This window comes from Trachurus japonicus, chromosome 7 (genome assembly GCF_045865225.1).
Source record: "Trachurus japonicus isolate A0001 chromosome 7, Traja_1.0".
NCBI classification, from domain to species: Eukaryota; Metazoa; Chordata; class Actinopteri; order Carangiformes; family Carangidae; genus Trachurus; species Trachurus japonicus.
The window spans coordinates 745,764-766,739 of record NC_140913.1 but is presented as its reverse complement, the minus strand read 5'-3'; the positions used below and the strand labels follow the sequence as shown (position 1 = coordinate 766,739).

The 20,976-nt window shown below is 43.4% G+C and overlaps 1 protein-coding gene across 1 annotated transcript in view; it reads right to left on the bottom strand.

Moving 5' to 3' along the window:
- The window catches only part of LOC146983904 (rho guanine nucleotide exchange factor 10-like protein), a 70,673-nt gene that overhangs the window by 19,017 nt on the left and 30,680 nt on the right, over window positions 1-20,976 (bottom strand). Inside the window, exons 17-20 of the mRNA XM_085780691.1 lie at window positions 8,861-9,030; window positions 6,421-6,536; window positions 4,233-4,360; window positions 4,013-4,113 (exon numbers count right to left, since the gene is read on the bottom strand). Of these exons, the coding sequence (XP_085636817.1) occupies window positions 4,013-4,113; window positions 4,233-4,360; window positions 6,421-6,536; window positions 8,861-9,030 (515 nt within the window). The remainder of the gene's footprint in view (window positions 1-4,012; window positions 4,114-4,232; window positions 4,361-6,420; window positions 6,537-8,860; window positions 9,031-20,976) is intronic.

Below are 20,976 nucleotides of genomic sequence, written 5' to 3'. Positions count from 1 at the left end.
TAACACCCTTACAAACATCAAATAAATCATTAATATACAAAGAAAATAAAAGAGGTCCGAGTATTGAGCCCTGGGGGACCCCTACTGGACAGCTCAGGTAAGGGGATTTGACACCGCCAACCACCACGCACTGCTTCCTGTCAGCCAGATAAGATTCAAACCAATTTAGGGCCTGAACAGAAAAATTAAATTTTGACAGGTTAGCCAGCAGTACCCGGTGGTTGACCGTGTCAAAGGCCCTTTTAACCTCTTAATGCACGCCCCTATTTTTCATGTTTTTTGCCATAACGCCATGCCCAAGTTGTGAGCAGCACAGATCCCACATAGTTTAAGATTCAGAGATGTGCCTGGTATCATTGTAAAGGTAACACTCTCAGGATTACTGTTAAGGTGTTTTTTTTGATTCTGTGACTTTACTGACAAAAATGGCAAAGGTTAGAATGATTAAATTGTTTCCCCGCCCATAGGTTTGCCTATAGAATGACATGGGTACAGACATTCAGGGACCTCTCAGCAGGCTATAGACACAATTAGGCCACAGCCACAGGTCTTGGCTTCCTGCAGTCCAAATTTCAAGTCAAAAGACCAAAAGAAACAAAAAAAATACAACCGCTAAACTCCTGGCGCGCAGTAGAGGGCGCACCCCTAAAAGCAGTGGATTATAGAATTATACACCTATCTGCATTGTGTATTTCTATGCGGCGGAGCGGGTGGCGCGCACGTCGGATACACGGGGGTTTGTTTATCAGCAACCAAACGTGATGGCGTAGTGTCATACACCGTTGAAAACCTCAGACTATTGGCTAAAAGGTTATCTGCTTCATTTCACGGACAATTTCTATTGGCTCAAGCAGCTGTCAATCAAAGTCACGTTGTCAGTCTCATCGTCACGTGTCCTCATTGGCTTTCGAGACATGTCCCGGCCCATCCTCGCCACCGATTGGCTACTGCGTGGTGTCGTTTGAAGCAGGAAGACCTCACGGATGTAAACATTCAGTCACATGTAGTCACAGATCGCCGTGCAACTCGTAAAATGCGGTAACGGGGCCGGTTTTTGTTTTGATCCGCGTGTATTACGTTACGCATTGGACTAAACACATGGACATATTGAGGAAAATACTTCGGTTAGAAGGAAACAGATTTCATATTTCACAAGCATGGATACTTGGTGAGCAGTACAAACGGTCTTGTGTCATAAGATGGTCGCTGTAGATCAGCTGTGGATAAAGGGAAGACTTGAAAGGTATGTACGCATCATACGTTAGCTTAGCGGCTAGCCGACCTAACTGCTAATCCTGTTAGGGCTGTGAGCAACCAAAAATGGGTGGTCTTGAATTGATCGGGGCGATCTAAGCTTTCTAACAATGTATAACATGAATATATATGCTTAAGGGCTGCTGTTAAAAATGTTCGGGAGTAATTGATGCTAGCGCCACCTTCTGGAGCCGTACCGTGGGCGGTACAGCGTGCGTTAACTGGTTTGGTCCAAAAAAACAGCTCCCACACAACTATTCCTGTCCAGGGGTCTCATTTATAACCGTTGCGTACGCACAAAACGGGGCTGAAAGTGGCGTACGTGACTTTTCACGCCAAGGTTGTGATCTATAAAAAACAAACTTGACGGGAGAATGTGCGCAGCCCTAAGCAAACTCTGAGCCAGGCGTACGCATGGTTTGGAGGAAAAAGGGAATTGGCGACACAGACGGTGTGGTGGTGAACTGAAGTCAGACTCAGGAAATGATGATTGAGAAGAACGATTATGTTTTTATTATCGGCCGTCACACATTTAATTTCAACCCATATGCGTTAGATCCATGTTGCCACGGTGATTTAATTCAACAGCTCCCTTATTTTGCATCGGACTGGTGTTTCAGAAACATCTTCTTAGAATCTAACTTCAAATTCCAAATCAAAATTCCTTCTCTATATTTAATCACCACCGTCTCTCCGTCATATTGTCCACAGAGCGCAGGAGGAGGAGAGGACGGCGCTGCTGCATGGGATAAATACATGGTGTAAATAACTATATGTTCCTACTGTGTGGACATATGATCGAGAGTCAATTAAATCTCAAACCCTGGGGAAAAAAATCCAGTAATCGTTCGCACAATTGTTACATTCTGTTTTCTTGTTATCAAGAGAAGTGTCATGTTTGATCATTCCTCAGAATGTAACTGATTCTGCTAATTATTCAAAGTTTTATCAATCAGTCTAATTACTGTAAATAATACAGCGGTGAGCCCTGTGCGTAATTCTGCACCACGGCACCGCAGGAGGAGAAAGGAGGGAGAGGGAGACCATGATGAATGGTTAATAACTCGTTTCAGATTAGAACTGTTGTCATTGTTGTAACTATGTGCCGAACCGGGTCCAGCATGTGAGAGGGCAGTGCACCAAAACAACACCGCGTGCGCTCTGTGCCGCTGACGCCGTTAACAGCTGCAGCAACACGTCACGTTGTCACTTTCACACCTGCAACTAATTCACAACAGCGACAGAACAAGAGCACGTCAGGCTCATTGACATGCAGATCGCATTCATGTGGTGGTTTGCATTGACCATCTACGGTTAAAACAGGGCGTGTACAGGGCGGAACGTGAAGCGGATTCAGCTGCGCACACTTGTAGGAACTCTGGGATTTATAAAGGGAAGTTTGCTTAGAAGTGTGCGTACGCAGGGTTTTATAAATCTGAATATTTACTGGCGCACGCAAAACTTGGCTTTTGGGCGTACGTACACTTTTAGTAACGATCCCACGCACAGTTTTATAAATGAGACCCCAGGAAACATTTGGTTTTTTCTAAAAACATAGTTATGGCAGATTCAGTTGAATGGTGCGTCCGGAAACCAAACTGCATCGGATGTAATTGTGTAAGACCACTGTTGATATGTTCTATTAGTTGAGTGGCTATCAATTTCTCCAATATTTTGGAGATTACAGGAAGAAAACTGATGGGTCTGTAGTTATTAAGTTCAGTTTTGCTTCCCGATTTAAAAATAGGGTTTATAACGCTCACTTTCCAATTAGATGGGACAGCAGATTGTCTAATGGACAGATTTATTAACTGCGTGATGGGACAAACCAGAGACTCCATGTTAGCTTTTAAAAAATTTGTGTGAAATCCATAATCATCCTTGGCATTAGAATTATTAAGAGCGCCAATAATTTTCACTACCTCACTTTCGGAGATTTCCATTATATTGAAAACGGGCTGTTCAAGGTTAACAGGATGATAGACACAGTCAGGAGCCTTGAACAGACATGAGATTTCTTGAACAGATTTTATGAAAAAGGAATTAAACTCTGTAGCCAGGGTAGCTGTATCTTTCACTAACTGGTTCTTGATATTAAGTTCCAATCCAGTACTACCTTTTTTGGTCTGCCACCCAGATAAGCTATTAATTTCTTTCCACACTTTTTTTGAATTTCCCTTAGAGCTCTCAATCATTTAAAAAAAAAAGTGTGCTTTAGCTTTTCGTAGAGCTAATGTTACTTTATTTCGGGCTGAGGTAAATTTTTGACGGTCAATAATTAGATAATTAACTGGTCTCTAATTTTTGAAAGTGAGCGACATTCATTATTAAACCAAGGGAGGGAGCTGGATTTTTTTGTCCTAGCGCTCCCTCTTCTAGAAAAGACAACATTGTCACGTGTATTGTTTTGCCTGGTGCTGACGGACCACTTGTTTACATAGAGGCTTGTTTATGTCGTTACGTGCAGCGGCTGTCGTCCGTCTGCCGTCTGCCCAATTTCACGTGAATGCAGCATGAGAAATACGATTGAGTTGCTTGTGATATACACAATGTCCCTTTAAACTTATGAGCAATTTTGTCAAAACTACATTAAAATCATGTACAAAAAAACATGATGATGATGAACAGTGGTGGACAGAGACAAGACTGTGATGGTCATGTTTCCATTTCATCTTCTACATTGTTTTTCATTGATGTTTAACAAACAGCAGTGGATGGAAAAATGCATTGTTGTCTAGAAACACAGTAAAACTCTCACTCTGGGCAATCCTGGCGAGGTGCAGCCGGTTCACCCAGGAGATCTTACTGAGGGGACTAGGAGTGTTGAAGACCACCATGATGCTCACTGGACGACCCGACCTGTTAGTGGAAACAAGAGCATGTTAGCATTCAAAATATCTTTTTAATCCAAGACTGAACACCTCAGCCTGGGTACGGTTGAATACAACAGTGTCTAATATGAACCTCCAGATACTGACTTGTCAGGTTTGCCCGGCACAGACAGACGCAGCCGACACTTGTTGGCGTTCTGGATCTCCTCCTCCTTCAGACGGATGAGTCTCAGCAAAGCCAGGCACCAGTCCTGAGAGACTGTGGTGTTCAGGTTCTGAGGAGGAAGCAAAGATGGACCAGAGTTTATTCTACTGTATTAAAGGGACAACGAGGAGTTTTGGAAAGCAAAGTGTTCTCACACTACATTCCCCATGAGAAAATTCTTGGACCGGCGCAAGACAGACGTCTTGCCAAGAATGTTTTCATTCATCAAGAATTAAAGTCAGAGGTTCAAAGACGATCAGATACCGTCGTAGTTCCGACCATAAACGGCGATTCGGCGGCGTTATTCCTAGGGGTCTCAACAATAATCGATTCGGCGATGCATTGCAATGCGGGACATGCACGATTCAGCATCGATGCGGCAACGTGCCATAATCGATTATGTCACTCTTTATTTTCTGGCCCCAAATAAAGTTGTGAAGTTTCAATTACCTCCGGGGCATTTCCGGAGCAACGACATGCGCAGCCTGTAGCTACATGCTAAGCGGCAGCAATGGGCAGCACCACGGGCAGCACCAGCAGTGTTGCCGCTGGCTTTCTTTTTCCTTTTTTTTTTCACCCGCGGTCGGGTTGAGAATTAATTAATTAACGCTCGTGAGTCCGGCCGTGTTGGGTCCGAGACTCAACAAGCCGGTCGGGTTTTACCGTTACTACAGGCAGTATGCCCGTTATCACCAATAAACACAGTAGAGCAGGGTGAGTGACTGAGCTCAGGCTGCGAATACGGGGGTCTCTGATGCAGAGAGAGAGCCGTGCCGTGCCGTGCAGTGTAAAATACAACAAAAAAAAGTGTCACGACTTCCTGTATCTGGCCCTTCAAAATAAAAGCCCCGTAGTCTTTCATATAGTTCAGTCACATTGATTTTGAGTATGGCTCCAAAGGTTTGTTTGTTTTTTCCTGCGACCGATCGACCAATGAAATTTTGGTCGGCTAATTTTTGGGGGCAGCCCTAGAAGTGATTTATGTTTTCTTTTTCAGGTTTGAAAATGCCATATCCAATACCCTGTACCATTCAATTTTATTTTATTTAATGACATTTATGTCAAAGATACAGGAGAGTGATAGCAGCCGATAAAATCTGTTGTTCAATATCTCATGACTGATGAAAAATTTGCCGTGTTGTGCAGTAGAATTTTGATGCATTGCAATGCATCGCAATGCATCGTAGAATCGAATCGAATCGAATCGTTACCTGCTGAATCATAATCGAATTGAATCGTGAGGGCAGTGCCAATGCACACCCCTAGTTATTCCCATGACCCACCAGGCAGCGGTAAGGAAACGCTGGTCGGCTCGCCCGGCATTTCCACCACTAATAATAATATAAAATAACGATAGAGACAAAACGATATATTTATCGAAAATGGAGCCATTAACAAATGTGGGTAGCGTAGATTCATCCACATTAATATGAGACTTTTTTATTGTCGTGGAATTTTTGGTTCTGCCGCTGGAGAAACTCCTCGTTGTCTTCTAAGAAAGATGGAGAAAGTTTCAGCCTGAGAAACATAGGAACAACAACAAACAACAAAAATGAGAAAATGAATGTTTACTGTCAGAATATTTCAGTGGAGGTTTGTTAAATAAAACACTTGTGTGTCTAAAAACAGAAGTTAAACGGTGCTGCAGGAAGAGAAAAAGGGGAAATAAAAGAGACAAACCAAGACCATGACCACAAAATATAAAGTTCCTCCAAATTAAACAAGTCTACTAGCCTGACAAGCCAGACTATATCATTAACATGTATAGTCTGGCAACGACCGGTAGACCTCGGCTCAATCGAGGGGGCGGGATGAAGGCTGTCTTTCAAACTGCCTCTGCACGCAATAGGGTAGCGCTACGACCAATCAGAGCAAAGAGCAGGATGACGTTAGCCTGACAAGCCAATTAAAATGTATGTCGTAATGGCGTTAAGCCCACCCAACGACTCTCTAAACAGATAGAGCGCTGTGATTGGTGAACACAAACGGTGTTCGAGACTCAAAAAGTTCCTATGGCTCGTTTCTAGACCCACCTACAGAGCAAATAGATTTGTTGCCGCTAGGGTGCAGCTAGATTTCTAGGCTACAAGTCGACAGGAAAGCACAGAGACATCAGAGAGGTGCTATTACCTGGTAGGTTCCATGGAGCGTCCCCACCAGCAGGGACACCTCCTCCACCACAGCCAGGTCATGCTGCAGCTCCTCCAGCTCCTGGTAGAGTCTCGGGGGGCCCAGGAAGACTTTACCTGAAACATTTGATGAATTGTTCTTTGATGAACTGAATGGATCATTCACACGTCTGTCTGCAGGAGCAAAAACCTTTGCAAACTGTCACTGTAGCTTTCATCATATGAATGTTCAGCTTGTGGACGTTCATCAGATGAAATCAGAGCGTGAAGCAGCACCACACAAGACTGTTTTTAAAATACACATTTTGACCTTTGACCTGATTACCCTGATGTTTTGTGACCTTTTTCACTTTTTGGTATTGTGTCTGCATATGATGTTATAATAATGTTGGTCCTCAGTTGAGTTTACAGTGACTATAGCAGATAGAGAAATCTTTTCCTTCCTGTTCTGCAGAGTTCCTGTCGGGCCTGATCTGCCACCTCACACCTCATAGGTTAGTTAGTCCATATTTTACAGTCTATTTAACGTTTAGACTTATTTTCCTCTGCATTTCTTCCATTGGGAGTTTAAAAAAAAAAATTATATTTAACATTTCCTATTTAAAATTATCTACTTATTTTGTACTTACTGTGTTACAGTATATTTGTATTAGACACTAACTTGTGTAATGAAGGACAGAGGAGTTGTATTCTGATAACCACTGATTAGACCCAGGTGTGATTCATTGTGGACTTTGCCTCATGTTCAAATGAACTGTGTTTTCACTTCTGTCAAAGTCTACCTGAAGATGGTCCATGACTGAAACGTTGTATCCAATAAATGTACTCAAGTATGTACGCAAGTAGTGCAGACAGTTTTCTACTTTGACCCTTGACCTCTTCAATCGAATCAGTTCATTCTTGAATCCAAGTGAATCTTTAAAGCTCCAGTTGGTAAGTTGATGAAAGTGAAAGTAAACTCTGTGACTTGGTCGGAAATTTCAAGATAATACACCGTCAGGTCCTTTTATGAACCTCTGCCAAGCGCCCCACACACACACACACACACACACACACACACACACACACACACACACACACACACACACACACACACACACACACACACACACACACACAAAGTAGCCATAAACGCTCCCACAGAAGACGTACCGTTTTCATAGCAACCGGAGACTCCAAAACTATCTTGTCTCTCTCACCATGACTCTTCTTGTGTGTGTGTGTGTGTGTGTGTGTGTGTGTGTGTGTGTGTGTGTGTGTGTGTGTGTGTGTGTGTGTGTGTGTGTGTGGAGGGGGGGGGGGTGAAAAGAGGGAGCTGACGGTGTATCGTCTTGAAATGTCCGACCAAGTCTCAGACTTTACTTTCACTTTGGTCAGTTTACTACGACGTGTAGGAGCTGTGATTGGCTGCTCCTCCTGCTCCCTCTACCTGACTGGTGGAGAATCGTCGGATGCGGTGGATTTCGGCAAATAGGATTCCAGGCTGTACTGTAGGTGGAGCCAGAGGAGCTGGATTTTGTCCTAAATTACCCATTTAATGTCTGACTATCAGTTCCAGCTAATAGGACTGTATAATTGTTACCAACTGAAGCTTTAAGACAATGAGGGTGTAACTGAGACATCACCTACATGAGAATGAGATGGAAACATGGAAACATCCCTTTCTTCAGTGTGGGATCTGGAATTAGCTGTAATTTAACACAGTTTAGACAGCGCTCTCAGCGCTGCTTTCCCAGTGCTTGGCGCTCTCTCTCTCCCTCGTCAGAATGCTGCTGTTGCTAGGTTACAAAACGAGTCCTCTGACACTTCCGTGTCCCTGCCTTGTTTAATGTAAACACTACAACGAGTGTCAGAAATACACAATAGCATTAGCAGCAGCTTTTGACATGGACCCTGAGGTCGGCCTACCTTCAATACAAGTGTGGGTCATGATATAAACCGAGCCACGTCTCCGGTTGTGTTGCTGTCGGTAACGTATGTCCCGCCCCTTCTTGATTCTGATTGGTCGGTGCGGGGAAAAGTGACATTGACAAAAAGAAGCAAGCGCCGAGGGCGTTTTTCCGCTGTGAGCGCCGAACTCAATAGGGTTTGAATGGAAAGTAGACACCCAGAGCGCTAAAAACGTGTCTGGTGTACACGGCCCCTTAAAGCTAACATGAGGTCTGTCAATTTCTATAAGTTTTGTTTTCATGATTATTGTAATTTATAAATAGATACATGAGAAAAATGATAGATTAAAAAAAAAAGTTGCACAGTTGGTTCATAAGTTATTGAGTGGTTGAGTTTTGATCGTGGTTCACACGATGGTGCAGCTCAGCCATCATCATCATCATCATCATCACCATCATAGAAGCAGAGCATTACTCTATTGTCTGCATGTGTCATGTGTTGTGAGTTACTGCCAGTGGGTGTGTGATGTGTGTTGAGCTGTGAGTGTGTACCTGTGGCGCTGGAGATGGAGCTGTGGCGTTGTCTAGCGGTGCCGACACTGTCCCGGCTCTGCAGACTGTCCTGTCCCACCTCCACCACCTGAGTCTGCAGCAGGGGGGCAAACCACTTCACAGAGTACTTAGGACCAACAGGGACCAGGCTGCTGATGTCAGGGGGCCCTCTGGTGGACAAACATGTCGCACATGTTCACTACATCGCTCTTCAATCACATCCAGTCAGTCTCAGAATAACAATCAGATGTTTTAGCAAGTATTTTCAACATAAACGTGATATTATTAAAGCAGAAGTAAGCGATCCGGTGGTTTTGGCTAACTTCTTGTCAGCAGATGGAGTTAGTCCCCGCCCTCGTCCCTACGTCACCACATTCATGCGCATCCCTTGGCTGCACACACAGAGAGGACCGCCCCTTTATGCCATTCTCTCTCCTCATTGGATAAAGGTTGTAGGATACAAGGAAAGTTTTCTCCTCGGCTTACAGCAGAGCAGAGTGACTGACAGACCCGTGTTCCAGACCAAACACTCTATAGAAGTGATTGCTGTCGGAAGATAGAACTATTTAAGACTTATATTAACACAAACATTCCGCTTACTTCTGCTTTAAGTATTTCGTAAGAAGAGAGGAAATATAAACAAACATTGATGTTGGGACCTCAACCCACATGTTCTCAAACAAAGGGCCATAAAACCAGCAGGGGACAAGGAATGTGCGACAGCAGACAACGCCCGTTAAATCACACCTAGGTATGATTCCACCCAGACGTTCAAACTCTGGCCTCCCATTGGTCAGTACCTGGGGGAAACCCCAGGGAACCCCGTGACGTCACCGAAGGTTTAAATGCTGCGGCGACGCGCAACCCCATGCTTTTTCCCAGGTAACGAAGTGCTGCAAGGAGCTCCGGCTTCACGCGACCAGTTACTAAAGGGGGCGCACCAAACGTTTGGACTCAATATACCTAGGCCGCAGTTCTGAGCTTGCTGGACAAGTAAACTGCCTCAAGTTTCATCTGAAACACCTGGATCCTGTGGAGACCGCCGCGCAACCCGCCGCTCTCTCCCTCCTACATCTGCCGCAGAAGTGAAGAACGCCTTTCTTCACGCGCCGACGCCGGACTCCGCCGAGGATTCCGCCTCATCAGAGTTAACTCAGCTGGCCCTCCTTTCTGCCACCCTTCCAGAGGACGACCAGTTTTATCCCGCTGTGGGACGCTACAGCAGCCCCAGGCCATCAGGTCGACGGACCTCATCAGCACTGGGAAGCACGCTTCAGTAAGAGAGCTTTTGTCTGGGCAGCGACTAGAATTAAGCGTGATTTTATTAGGACCTCCGCGTCCTGTTATGTTGATTGTGATTTTGCTGTATGTTTACTAGTTGTATTAACTAGAGTGGTCGATCGATGTTTACTAGTTATATTAACTAGGTCTTAGTCACGTGCTGAACGCAATTCTCCGTATCCGCGTCAGAAGACCAGTGAAGATATCAGAGTGCAGCTCTTTTATTCTCACTGTGGTAGTTGGATACCGATTGGGTTCAGCCCTGACTAATATAACCGATCGCCCCCTTTTAGCCGCCGTTCTCCCTCTTCTCTCTCTCCTTTTTCCTCTCTACTAACTCACACACACGTGCGCAGCCGCGCACCCACACACACACCCACACACATATACCTGCCTATGTAACACAACGGGCCGCCATAAGGGACTCCGCCCCAAACACGCGTCCCAACACGAGAGTTTGTATCAGAGTGATCGGTGTGAGCGACGTGACTGTAATCATAAGCTGTGTCCCAATTCAGGGTCTGCAGCCTTCGGAGGACCCAGCCTACGCGGTCTCCGGAGGCAACGGCTTCGGAGACTCCTCCGGAGGCTGGGTCAACGGTCGGTAAACGGGACGCGATATTTTTTTTCGTAGGATGAGTCCGGGAAAGTCCCGCCTTTCCCGCCGTTCCCGCCTCTGATTGGCTAGATGGGCTCCATTTTCGACTCTGATTGGCTAGAAGGGCTCTCGCCTGATTGGTTGTTTGTTTTGGTTGTGAAACGGCTGTGTAACGGCTGTGAAACGCAGGCTGTCGGCAAAGCGTGATAAGTGCCTGGATCTACTTGGACTCTCTCTACTTATCTGGCCTGTCTACACTCTACCTGGTGTTTTTACTAAACTTAACCAACTCCTTTCTTCATTGCCTAAACCTAACCAGTGGCACAATTACACTTCTCACTCAAACTCAAAATGTAAATTTGGACTCTCTCTACTGGCCTGTCTAGCCTCTACCTGGTCTTTTTACTAAACTTAACCAACTCCTTTCTTCATTGCCTAAACCTAACCAATGGCACAATTACACTTCTCTCAAACTCAAAATGTAAACTTGGAATATTAATTTAAAAACTAATTTTTTTTTAAATGTGAAACCAGCGGGGATCGAACTCGGATTCACCACACCGCAGGTGAAAACGCAAACCGCTACGCCATGGCATCTGATTACATTTCATATATCAGTTGTGTGTATTTTAGTTTACTACAGTACTGTTGTGAGATGACGTCAATCGAAGGAGAATTCATCCAGCCAATCAGAGGCGGGGAAGGCGGGACTTTCCCGGACTCATCCTACGAAAAAAAATATTGCAAACGGGACGGTCTAGCCTACGGAGCATTTCCTGATTGCGTCACGACGTCATCACGTCTGTCGGCCAAGCCCGGGAAAAACGCCGGTACAACTGACAAACGAACAACGACAACTAACAGACGAGTCGACACAGAACGACAACTGACATACAAGAATCCGAGAAAGACATACAACACAGACAAACGACATGATGGAGCCAGAGGTTTTGTTTTTGTTTTTTTTAATATATTTTTTGTTGGAGGAAGAGGAGAGGCGGCTGCAGCAACAGCGACACCGGCGGCTCATTTATCTCCGGCTGGCAGAGAGACGGGGGGAGGTAACGTTAACGGTTATTTTAACCCATATTAATGTTCATATACATAGCTAGCGTAGTCCGTGGTAATTAATATACCCGTTAATAAACGACACCGTTAAGTGACAAGCCATATTAAGTATAGATTGACATGGTTAATGTCTCATTTAACCATAAGACTTGGTGCTTAAAATCTAAAATCTTTGAAAATGCTGTAATTTTAATGCTGTGTTTTTCAAGGTCTGAAAAGTGCTTGAAGTTAGTATGCTTGGCTCATAAAGTGATAGAATTGAAGAGTAAAATGTGTACGAACCCTGTAGAAAAACTTAATTCAATATTAAAATGTTGTGTAAACATCAAAACCATATTGAGAAGCCAAAGTGGACAGATAGACAGATAAAGCATTATTGGTCTAAGAATTGTCGTATCGACTGATATTCAATTTCAATGAAACAATAGCTATTGTTTAATCATTCATGTCCTCCTGTTCTTACCCTCCTTTGTCCATCCAGGCAAGGCCACTGTACTGCCGTATCAATTTAGACATACCAATTTTCCAACTGTTCTTCAACGATCATGACACCATTCCTGACTTCAGGCTGAGCAGAGAGTCCCTGGCGGTGCTGCTGGATCTCCTCCACCAGGAAAGACGACACGGATGGGGTGCCACAATAGAGACCTTGGTTTTCCTCTTCTGGCTGGCGAGTGGGACATCGTACCGGGTGGTCTCGAGGGTGTTTGGGATGCCTCGCTCCACTGTCCACCGCATCGTCCACAGAGTTACTGAGGAGGTGGTGGCCCTTCGTCACAGGGTCATCTACCTCCCCCAGACCGCCGACGACCTGGCGGCAGTAACTCAGGGGTTTGCAGGGCTGGCAAGACACCCAGCTTTTCGGAAAGCTGCGGGAGCAATCGACGGCTGCCATGTCAGGATGGTGCCACCGAGCGGTCCTGATGGTCAGTGCTACAGGAACAGGAAACTGTTCCCATCCGTCATCCTACAGGCAGTTTGTGACCATCAGGGCCGCTTCATCGACACGTACGTGGGCTGGCCGGGGTCGGTGCACGACTCCAGGGTCCTCCGGCACAGCCCACTGTACAGGCGTGGCACCTACCCTCCTCCAGGGTACTTCATCTTGGCGGATGGCGGGTACCCATGCCTTCAACGTCCACTACCCCTCATCACGCCGTACAAACGACCAGTGCAAGGTGTGGGCCCCCAGCGCTTCAACGCTCATCATTCAAGGGCACGCTCCATCATAGAGCGTGCCTTTGGGATGATGAAGACGAGGTTCCGTGCCATCTTCCTCCAAGCGCTGGAGGTGCACCACACCTTTGTGCCTCAGGTATGTCATTACACAACAGAAAATGTTAAATGTTGAATACCAGTAAATTAATTAAGTTAATTAAAATAAAATTACAGTTACATTAAATTAATCTTTGTTTTCTCTTGTTTTCTACAGGTCATAACAGCATGTGCGGTTCTGCACAACATCTGCCTGGGTGCCGGTGACATCATGGCCCCAGAGGATGACGTGCAGGACGACATGCCGGAGGATGAAGGGGAGAATGGGTTGGAGGCAGCCAGTGGTGCACCATGGCGGGACCAGCTGTCTGCCGAGGTGTCTGCTCTGGAGGGGGGTGTCCAGGACCACGACTACCTTTAGAGGGCAAGTAAAATCATTTTAAAGCTATTCCTATTTAAAGTGTTTCGTAAACAGTTTTGTTTGTTTACAGTTTTTCTCAATCGCTTTGGTGCTGTTCTCAGATCAGAATGAAAGTTCTCATAACTATTAGTTCAACCTCCACAACATGTAGTCATTTGTCCACATCATAGTAGCAGTTTCTCCTTCCTCTGAACAAATTGCAAATGCTTTTGGACATGTATCAATTACTTTCTCTGCTGTTTTATAACATTATCATTTGCTTATGTCATGTCAGTCAAAATAAACTATACTTATCAATGCTGAATAGTAATTCCCTATAAAACTAATAGTCCTCATTTCATTGCTTGAGTCATTACATACAAAATTGAACCGGTAAGTACAGTATTGGACAGTAATTCAGCACTAAACAATCTGCACTGCTGTCATTGTGTCAGGCATTACTGTAAGATACAGTGGGACAAGAACTTTTCACATTTACAGCTTCACTAGAGAACAGATTCACTGTATTGTGTTGTAGTACAACAACCACAGTAAAGATTCCCCATCTTTACAGTGTGGTACTGTACTACAGCATTCTGCAACATTGTTTACGTACTGTAAAGTTGTGCACAGCTCTACCCAAAGTGTGTTTCTTAAGTTTGTTGTAGATGACTGTAGTGTATTTTTCTTTTACACAACACTGTGAACAAATCAGAATTACAAAGAGCATTACTGTATGCAGTAAAAAATGTGAAACATACATATTCAGTATCAGTTACTTCACTAAATACAGTAATGTGTAACTTTAGTGTATTTATCACATGGCCGTACAAGTAGTGTATAGTGCTGTCTTGAGCATTTTCAGGTAGTATCATGACATTTTTGCATTGGAAAACACCTAGAGAATAAAATGTTATAATGAAAACATGACAAAGCCATTTGACTATCTTATTCATAAACGATGGTGTCAGGATTTCTCATTTTGATGACACTGACAAATTCATTAAAAGTGGAGTGGAGCACGCACATCCAAAATACTACAGGTGCAGGACCAACAAAGTAAACTCAGAGAAAAAAAAAGGAAGTGGAGTCCGCACTCTGTATTACGCTCCTGACGAAGATCCACAGGGATTGAAACCTTGATCTTTCCACAATAAACAATAGAGGAGCGTAATACAGAGTGCAGACTTTTTTTTTTCTTCCACTGACAGTTTCATTGACATGAATACTTGCTTTTGAGGGATGGACTATTTTGAGAAATGCACTAACTGTTGTGCAAATGTTAAGAGTGATGTGAGAAAAGCACCAAAGCGATTGAGAAAAACTGTAAGTAGTTTGTGGTGGGATGTTTCAAAGGTTGTGCAGTAGTATTTAGTATTAGTATTGTTCTTGCCTCTGTTTTAAACATTTTTAGTGACATGGCAGCTGTCGATTGCACCAGCCCTGCAAACCCCGATGATGGACGATGCGGTGGACAGTGGAGACAGGCATCCCACACCCCTCACCTCCCAGATGATGTCCCACTCCCAGCCAGAAGAGTCCAGGGTCTTTATTGTGGCATCCCATCCGGTCCAGCAGCACCACCAGGGACTCCTGCTCAGCCAATCAATGTTCTCTGTATATAGTTTATGCTGATTTTTTGTAAATAGTTGTAATTTTTTTGTAAATAGTTAATTAAGTAAATATTGTTATATTATAATACTGTAAATTACGTAAAAAATAAATAAATGTTATTGTCACAATGAAAAGCAATTCAAAAGTTTACTCTAGTTGTAAATAAGAAATGGAACAGATAATGTTATAAGGTTCTAAGGTTTTTATTTAACTAATTTATCAGGTTTACTATATACACACAACAGAAAAACAATACAATATTTTTAACAATAACAACAACAATTAAAATTTCAATGAACACAACTTGATAGAACAGAAAAAAAAACATTCACTCCAAAAAAATCAACGCCTCTCAATCATTCTTTCAAATAAATTAAAAAGTCTGTCCATCCTCTCTCTGCTCTCTCTTTCTCTCCTTTCCTCTCTCTCCCTCTGAAACTGCATATCCTCCTTGATTAAATCCATCAGCTCATCTCTCTCCCTTTTCCTCTTTCTTCTTCCTTCTTTCTGCCCTGGCTGCCTCTCCTCCTCATCCTCATCCTCCTCATCCTCCTCCTGCTGCTCACCCACTGCAGCACCTGGCCCTGGTGTGTCCTCAGGGATGGAGGCGATTAGGACAGGCGGCGCAATGGACGGCCGCTGTCCTAACACCTCGTCCATGAGGACAAACCAGGGCCAGGTGGCAGCAGTGGGCTTCCCGCCGACTCCCTGCCCTGTCCCTGGATCTTTGCAATCCTAAGACAGAGGAAATCAATCATATGAATAACAGCAATTATCTGTAAAGTGTTTATTTAAAAAGTCTTGAAAAAAAACCTGTTTGCGGTGCTCTTTGGAATGGGATTTATGTAGTGATAAAGAAACAAGGAAGACGAATGTTTAACTTCCTGATGAAGGCTTGATACCAAAACGCATTGAAGGACTGTGTTTTTAAGTTTATATGACCATGACATGAGGTGCCTACATTCCTTTATCAAAGTATTTATTAACTTGGGTAAAACAAATGTAGTTTTCATATCATTATCCAAACCTGCACATACTTTATATATTTTTTTTAAGTTGTCCCACTTCTTTTTTGCCTGCTGGGGCTCCACCTTCCCCTCCAGGCCCATTTTTTCCAGGATTGTTCTAAACAAGAGAGAAGTATTGACAAAAGGTAAACACACAAGATCATATAAAAAATATGTAAAGATTCATCAGTGACTTCTTGTGGAGTTTTAGTAAAAAAGCAACTGGACTTCTTCTCTTGCTTGAAGATGTTTCACCCCTCATCCAAGAGGCTTCTTCAGTTCTGAGACTAATGCCAGAAACCCAGGGATTTAAACCCAGAGTGGGTGGTCCTGTGATTGGTTTCTAGTGAAACCAAAGTCACATGACCCCCCCCCCCCGAAACTGGGGGGGTGGTCATGTGACTAGGGGTCTGTATGGGGTTTAAACTTCCTGGGGAGAGCTCCCAAGACAGCATTGTATGTGGCAGAAAGATTGTGTCTTAGGCAACCATCCCTGTTTAAAGAACAGTGACATCAGGACTGACACAAACTGGCTATTTATTTATGCTTTAACAGTTACCTCCATCCTAGTGTGGCCGTGTTTTTGGCCCCGGTGAAGAGGTTGTCATTTTGTCCGCGGAGTTTAATGAACTCCTCTGTCTGCTCCTTGTTCCCTACAACAAAACGACATGCAAAGCAGCACATTTCCTGTTATGTCAGGTGAAATGATTGTATGATATTAACATTAACCCATAAGAACCCAGACCCATTTATCCTTGAAGGAAAATTAAGTGGGGTGAAACACAGACCAAGTGGAATGCATGGAACACATTTTTGAAGTTTTTTTTTGAAATAGCGCCACCTATTGTCAGAGATCTGGAATGTTGCATATATGTCACATCGGGCGTTTTTGGTAACTTAAATTTTCACTTGAAAATAAATGGGCTTGACATTTTCTTTTGCTCTGTAACACAAATTTGACCTTTTATTTGCATTTCCATAACATATATCAAAATTATAAATTTGCTGGTTACTATTAACACCTTTTTAAGACAAGTTTCACAACAAAAAAGGGCAAACACTATAGAAATGCGAATATTGCCTCATATTGAAGGCTTTAACCAGTTACTGAAGCCTTAAAAGCTGTGCAACCACAATTTTCTTTCCAACTACAAATACCTTGGCATCTGGATGGACAGTTGTCTTAATTTTAAGCACCATATCACCACCCTCATTGCTAAACTAAGAACAATACTGGGCTTTCGATACAGAAATAAGCACCGTTTCCCTACTCACCACAGGAAAAAAATTGGAGACACTATTTTTTCTCTGTTTTAGACTATGGAGATGACATCTATGGAAGAGCTGCTAGTTCCACTTTGATTCCCCTGGATGCTGTTTACCACTCAGCTTTACATTTCATTTCCAATGATTCATATAATACCCATCACGGCACTCTTTATCAAAATGTCGGCTGGTCATTTCTGACAGTAAGGGGAAAACAGCATTGGTTTTTATCCATTTTTAAAGCCCTGTCACAGTTATTGTCTCCTTATTTATCATCTCTGTTAACTATGAAATCACAAAACATTGGTACCCACTCACAGAACTGATAGTTGGGTCATATTCCATTCGTCAGAACTGAGCTGGGTAAAACGTCCTTTTCTCACAATGCACCACATGGACCCCTCTCTCCCATCAGTACAGCAGTCCAGAACCCTTGTCTCAAACCTGGTTCATGACTGTTTGACTGTGTTAACTTTTCTTATTTGTTTCCTAATATTTTCTTATGTAAACTCTCATTCTTCTTTGCTGTATTTGTTGTTCTGTATACAACATCTATTGCACGTCTGATGATCGTCAGTACATCCTGAACACTGTATCCTATTTTGTTACAGAAAATACAGCAAAAAAGCATAATTACATTAATATGGGACCAGCATGGGATACTAAAATCTTGTTCATTTACTGAGAAGAGTGTCTCTGCTAAATCTGTGGTTCAATTTCCGGACTGATATATCATTTTATTAAATATTGATTGAATTTGACATTATTTTTATGTTAACATTTTTAAATTATGTTTTAAATTGAACAACATAGAGTATATTAATTCAAAATACCTGAATCACCTAATTTAATTGAGCAGTTCTTTCCCATTTTTCTCATTGTGACATAGACGTCACATGGTATTTTTCCTGACTTTTTTAAGACTAAGGCCCGATGTGACGTATGTGTCACAGCAATATTTTCTTAAGTTGTTTTATATGAGTTTCTTCAAAAAATGAGGTCAGAACAGGTTTAATACAACAAGGGACATGTTATAAAAGGATTTGCATTGTGAAATGGGTGGTGGCTTATTTTATTGACAGAAAGCAAGGTTTTTAAAAGTAGCTGCCTCTGTGAAATGTGCCAACTCTGCTGGCCACCATCTTGGAAATGTTGTCATGGATAGAGAGATTCACAGAGAGTCATGTGACTGCACCAGGATGTTGAGTAGATGTCACTTAGGGACTTTATGAATTAAAAGTTCAACATCAATATGTGTAAGGGGCTTTCCAGGACACTTGAAGGCAGTGTGACACCCGTGTCACCGTGGGTCCTTATGGGTTAATAATGATCCTAAGGTTAGCTCTGTATTCAATGCAAACGTTTACAGTTTTACAGCCTAGAAATACAGCGGGACTCTCACAACCCATCGTTAACGTTATATATCAGCTGCATTCAGCTTTGGGCACAGGAGAGGAGTGAACTGCAGCCTACACAACTTACAACAAGAACTAATTAACCTGATGTGAGGTATACCTACAACACATCCACAGTTACAATGGGTTAACATCCGAGCTTTAGGCTTTAACGTTAGTCTACTTTTAATAACGTTAACTGAGCTCCTCATATCAACAGGTTAGCTACAACACGTAGCTGCCCCTACAGTCCGGTGGCTACGTATTAGCATTATTAACTTCACGTATTTTAACAGTCAAATATGTTATAAGGCCCCTTGAACTTCTGTCGTTAAGCAAAAAACTTGTTACTTACATTTAAATGTATATTCGGCACTGCTGCCGCTGCCGCCGGTACCTGAGCTGTTGCCGTTAGTCGCCGCCATTGTTGTTGTGAACAGCGGGCCGCAAAGCATCTTGGGATACGGGAGGCCGCGAAGGATAGTAGCGGTGCATCCTCCGAATGCAGGGGAAAGGAGGACGCATTTGGAGGCTGCATTTGGAGGACCCTTCGAATTTGGGCGAATTGGGACAGCCTTCGCGCAGCGCTGTGACGTAATCGGCCTTCAAATGCACCCTCCGAAGGATGCAGACCCTGAATTGGGACAGACCTATTGTGTGTGGACCTGAGGAACACGTGGAAACAGCCACATCGTGTCCATTGTCTCACTCGAACGAGCGCGCCGTCCGTGACGCCATCCGACGTCACTCGACGCCCTCTGACGTCACTCGACGTCTCTCCTCCCCCTCTTAGGCTACACACACACACACACACACACACACACACACACACAGCCTATACACACACACACACACACACACACACACACACACACACACACACACACACACACACACACACACACACATCATACGCTCATTCTAAGCCATTGAGAGTGTATGTTTGCTGAACTGTTTATTCCTTTGAATTACCTGAACTTGAGTGTGTACTATTAGATGATTTTAGTAATAAATGTCCTTGAACTCAAGTAGTTGTTCTGTGGTTGTTTGTGTACATTCTATTGTGACGCTAAAGCTGGTTATCAGGGTCTGTGCTCGACTTTACGCCTTCGTATTTAATTGATTATTCTATTCTATAAGAGATTCCTATAATCGAGACTGATTGTTTGGTCATTGATCCCTGATTTCAGGGTGGTGCCCCGCAGTTATTATTAATTAATTCACTTTAATTAATAATACAACTATTCTTTTTTTTTTCTAGTAATTATTAGTCAATACCGCTAATCCTAACTTTATTAATTTATCAATTAAACTCAATAATTAATAAATTAGTTGACCTGCTTATTGATTATTAATGCTTAATAATTATTGTCAATCACCAAACTCCTATGCAAATCCCCAACATAAATGGTGCTTCCGTTGTGAGGCATCTAAATAATCTTAATAAATTACCTATAAGTTGTGTTAGAGCACAACATTAAATGACGCCCCGTGTGAGGCCTTGATAAACCAGCAAAGCTTCTTTCGTCACAAATTTTGTACACAAATAACACTGAACTGTACAGCTGAATCTGCTTTAACAGCATTCTTCAGCGCCCACCCTCTAGAGTGGATGTGTCATAGTACTGCCAAGTAAAACTAGTGGTAATTGGTGAACAGTCACAGTGTGTGATAAGGAGTAGTAGATTGTATTTATGAATAGCACTTACTAACAGTTGGAAGTTATCCAACTGTGGGGGAAATTAACCCGGTAACACGACTATTGCTCACTGAGGTGCTAAACCACCAATTACATTTAAGGGTTGTAATTGTGAGCAATTAGTAGAAACCTATAGGTTTGTAAGTCACAGGTTTACTCTCACCTGTGCATCAGCAACAGCTTACAACATAACGTTTTTGTTGGTCCTTTTTCTGCCAACACAGTTGACCCACAGGTAAACCCTCACGGCGCAATGAATAACCAGGGTCACCGCGCACAAGGAGCAGAAGCTCCCCAAAGTCAATGCGACGCAGCCCTGCAGGATGCGGTCGCTGGACTCATCCGTCTCTCCATAGATGACAGAGAGAGACTGAATAGCTACCGCCTCGACACGTGCGAAGAAAAGCTCGAGGAACTTATTAGCTATGTTAATGATCCTACTGGGAAGCCGCAGCGCACCATCCCAGATATTTTGGGTCAAATTGCCCTGCTTTATCAGCGCAAAGCCGAAGTTCAGGCACGAGAAGTCCAAGAAGAACTCGCCTACTTGCGAGGCGAGAAGTCCCGCCTGGAA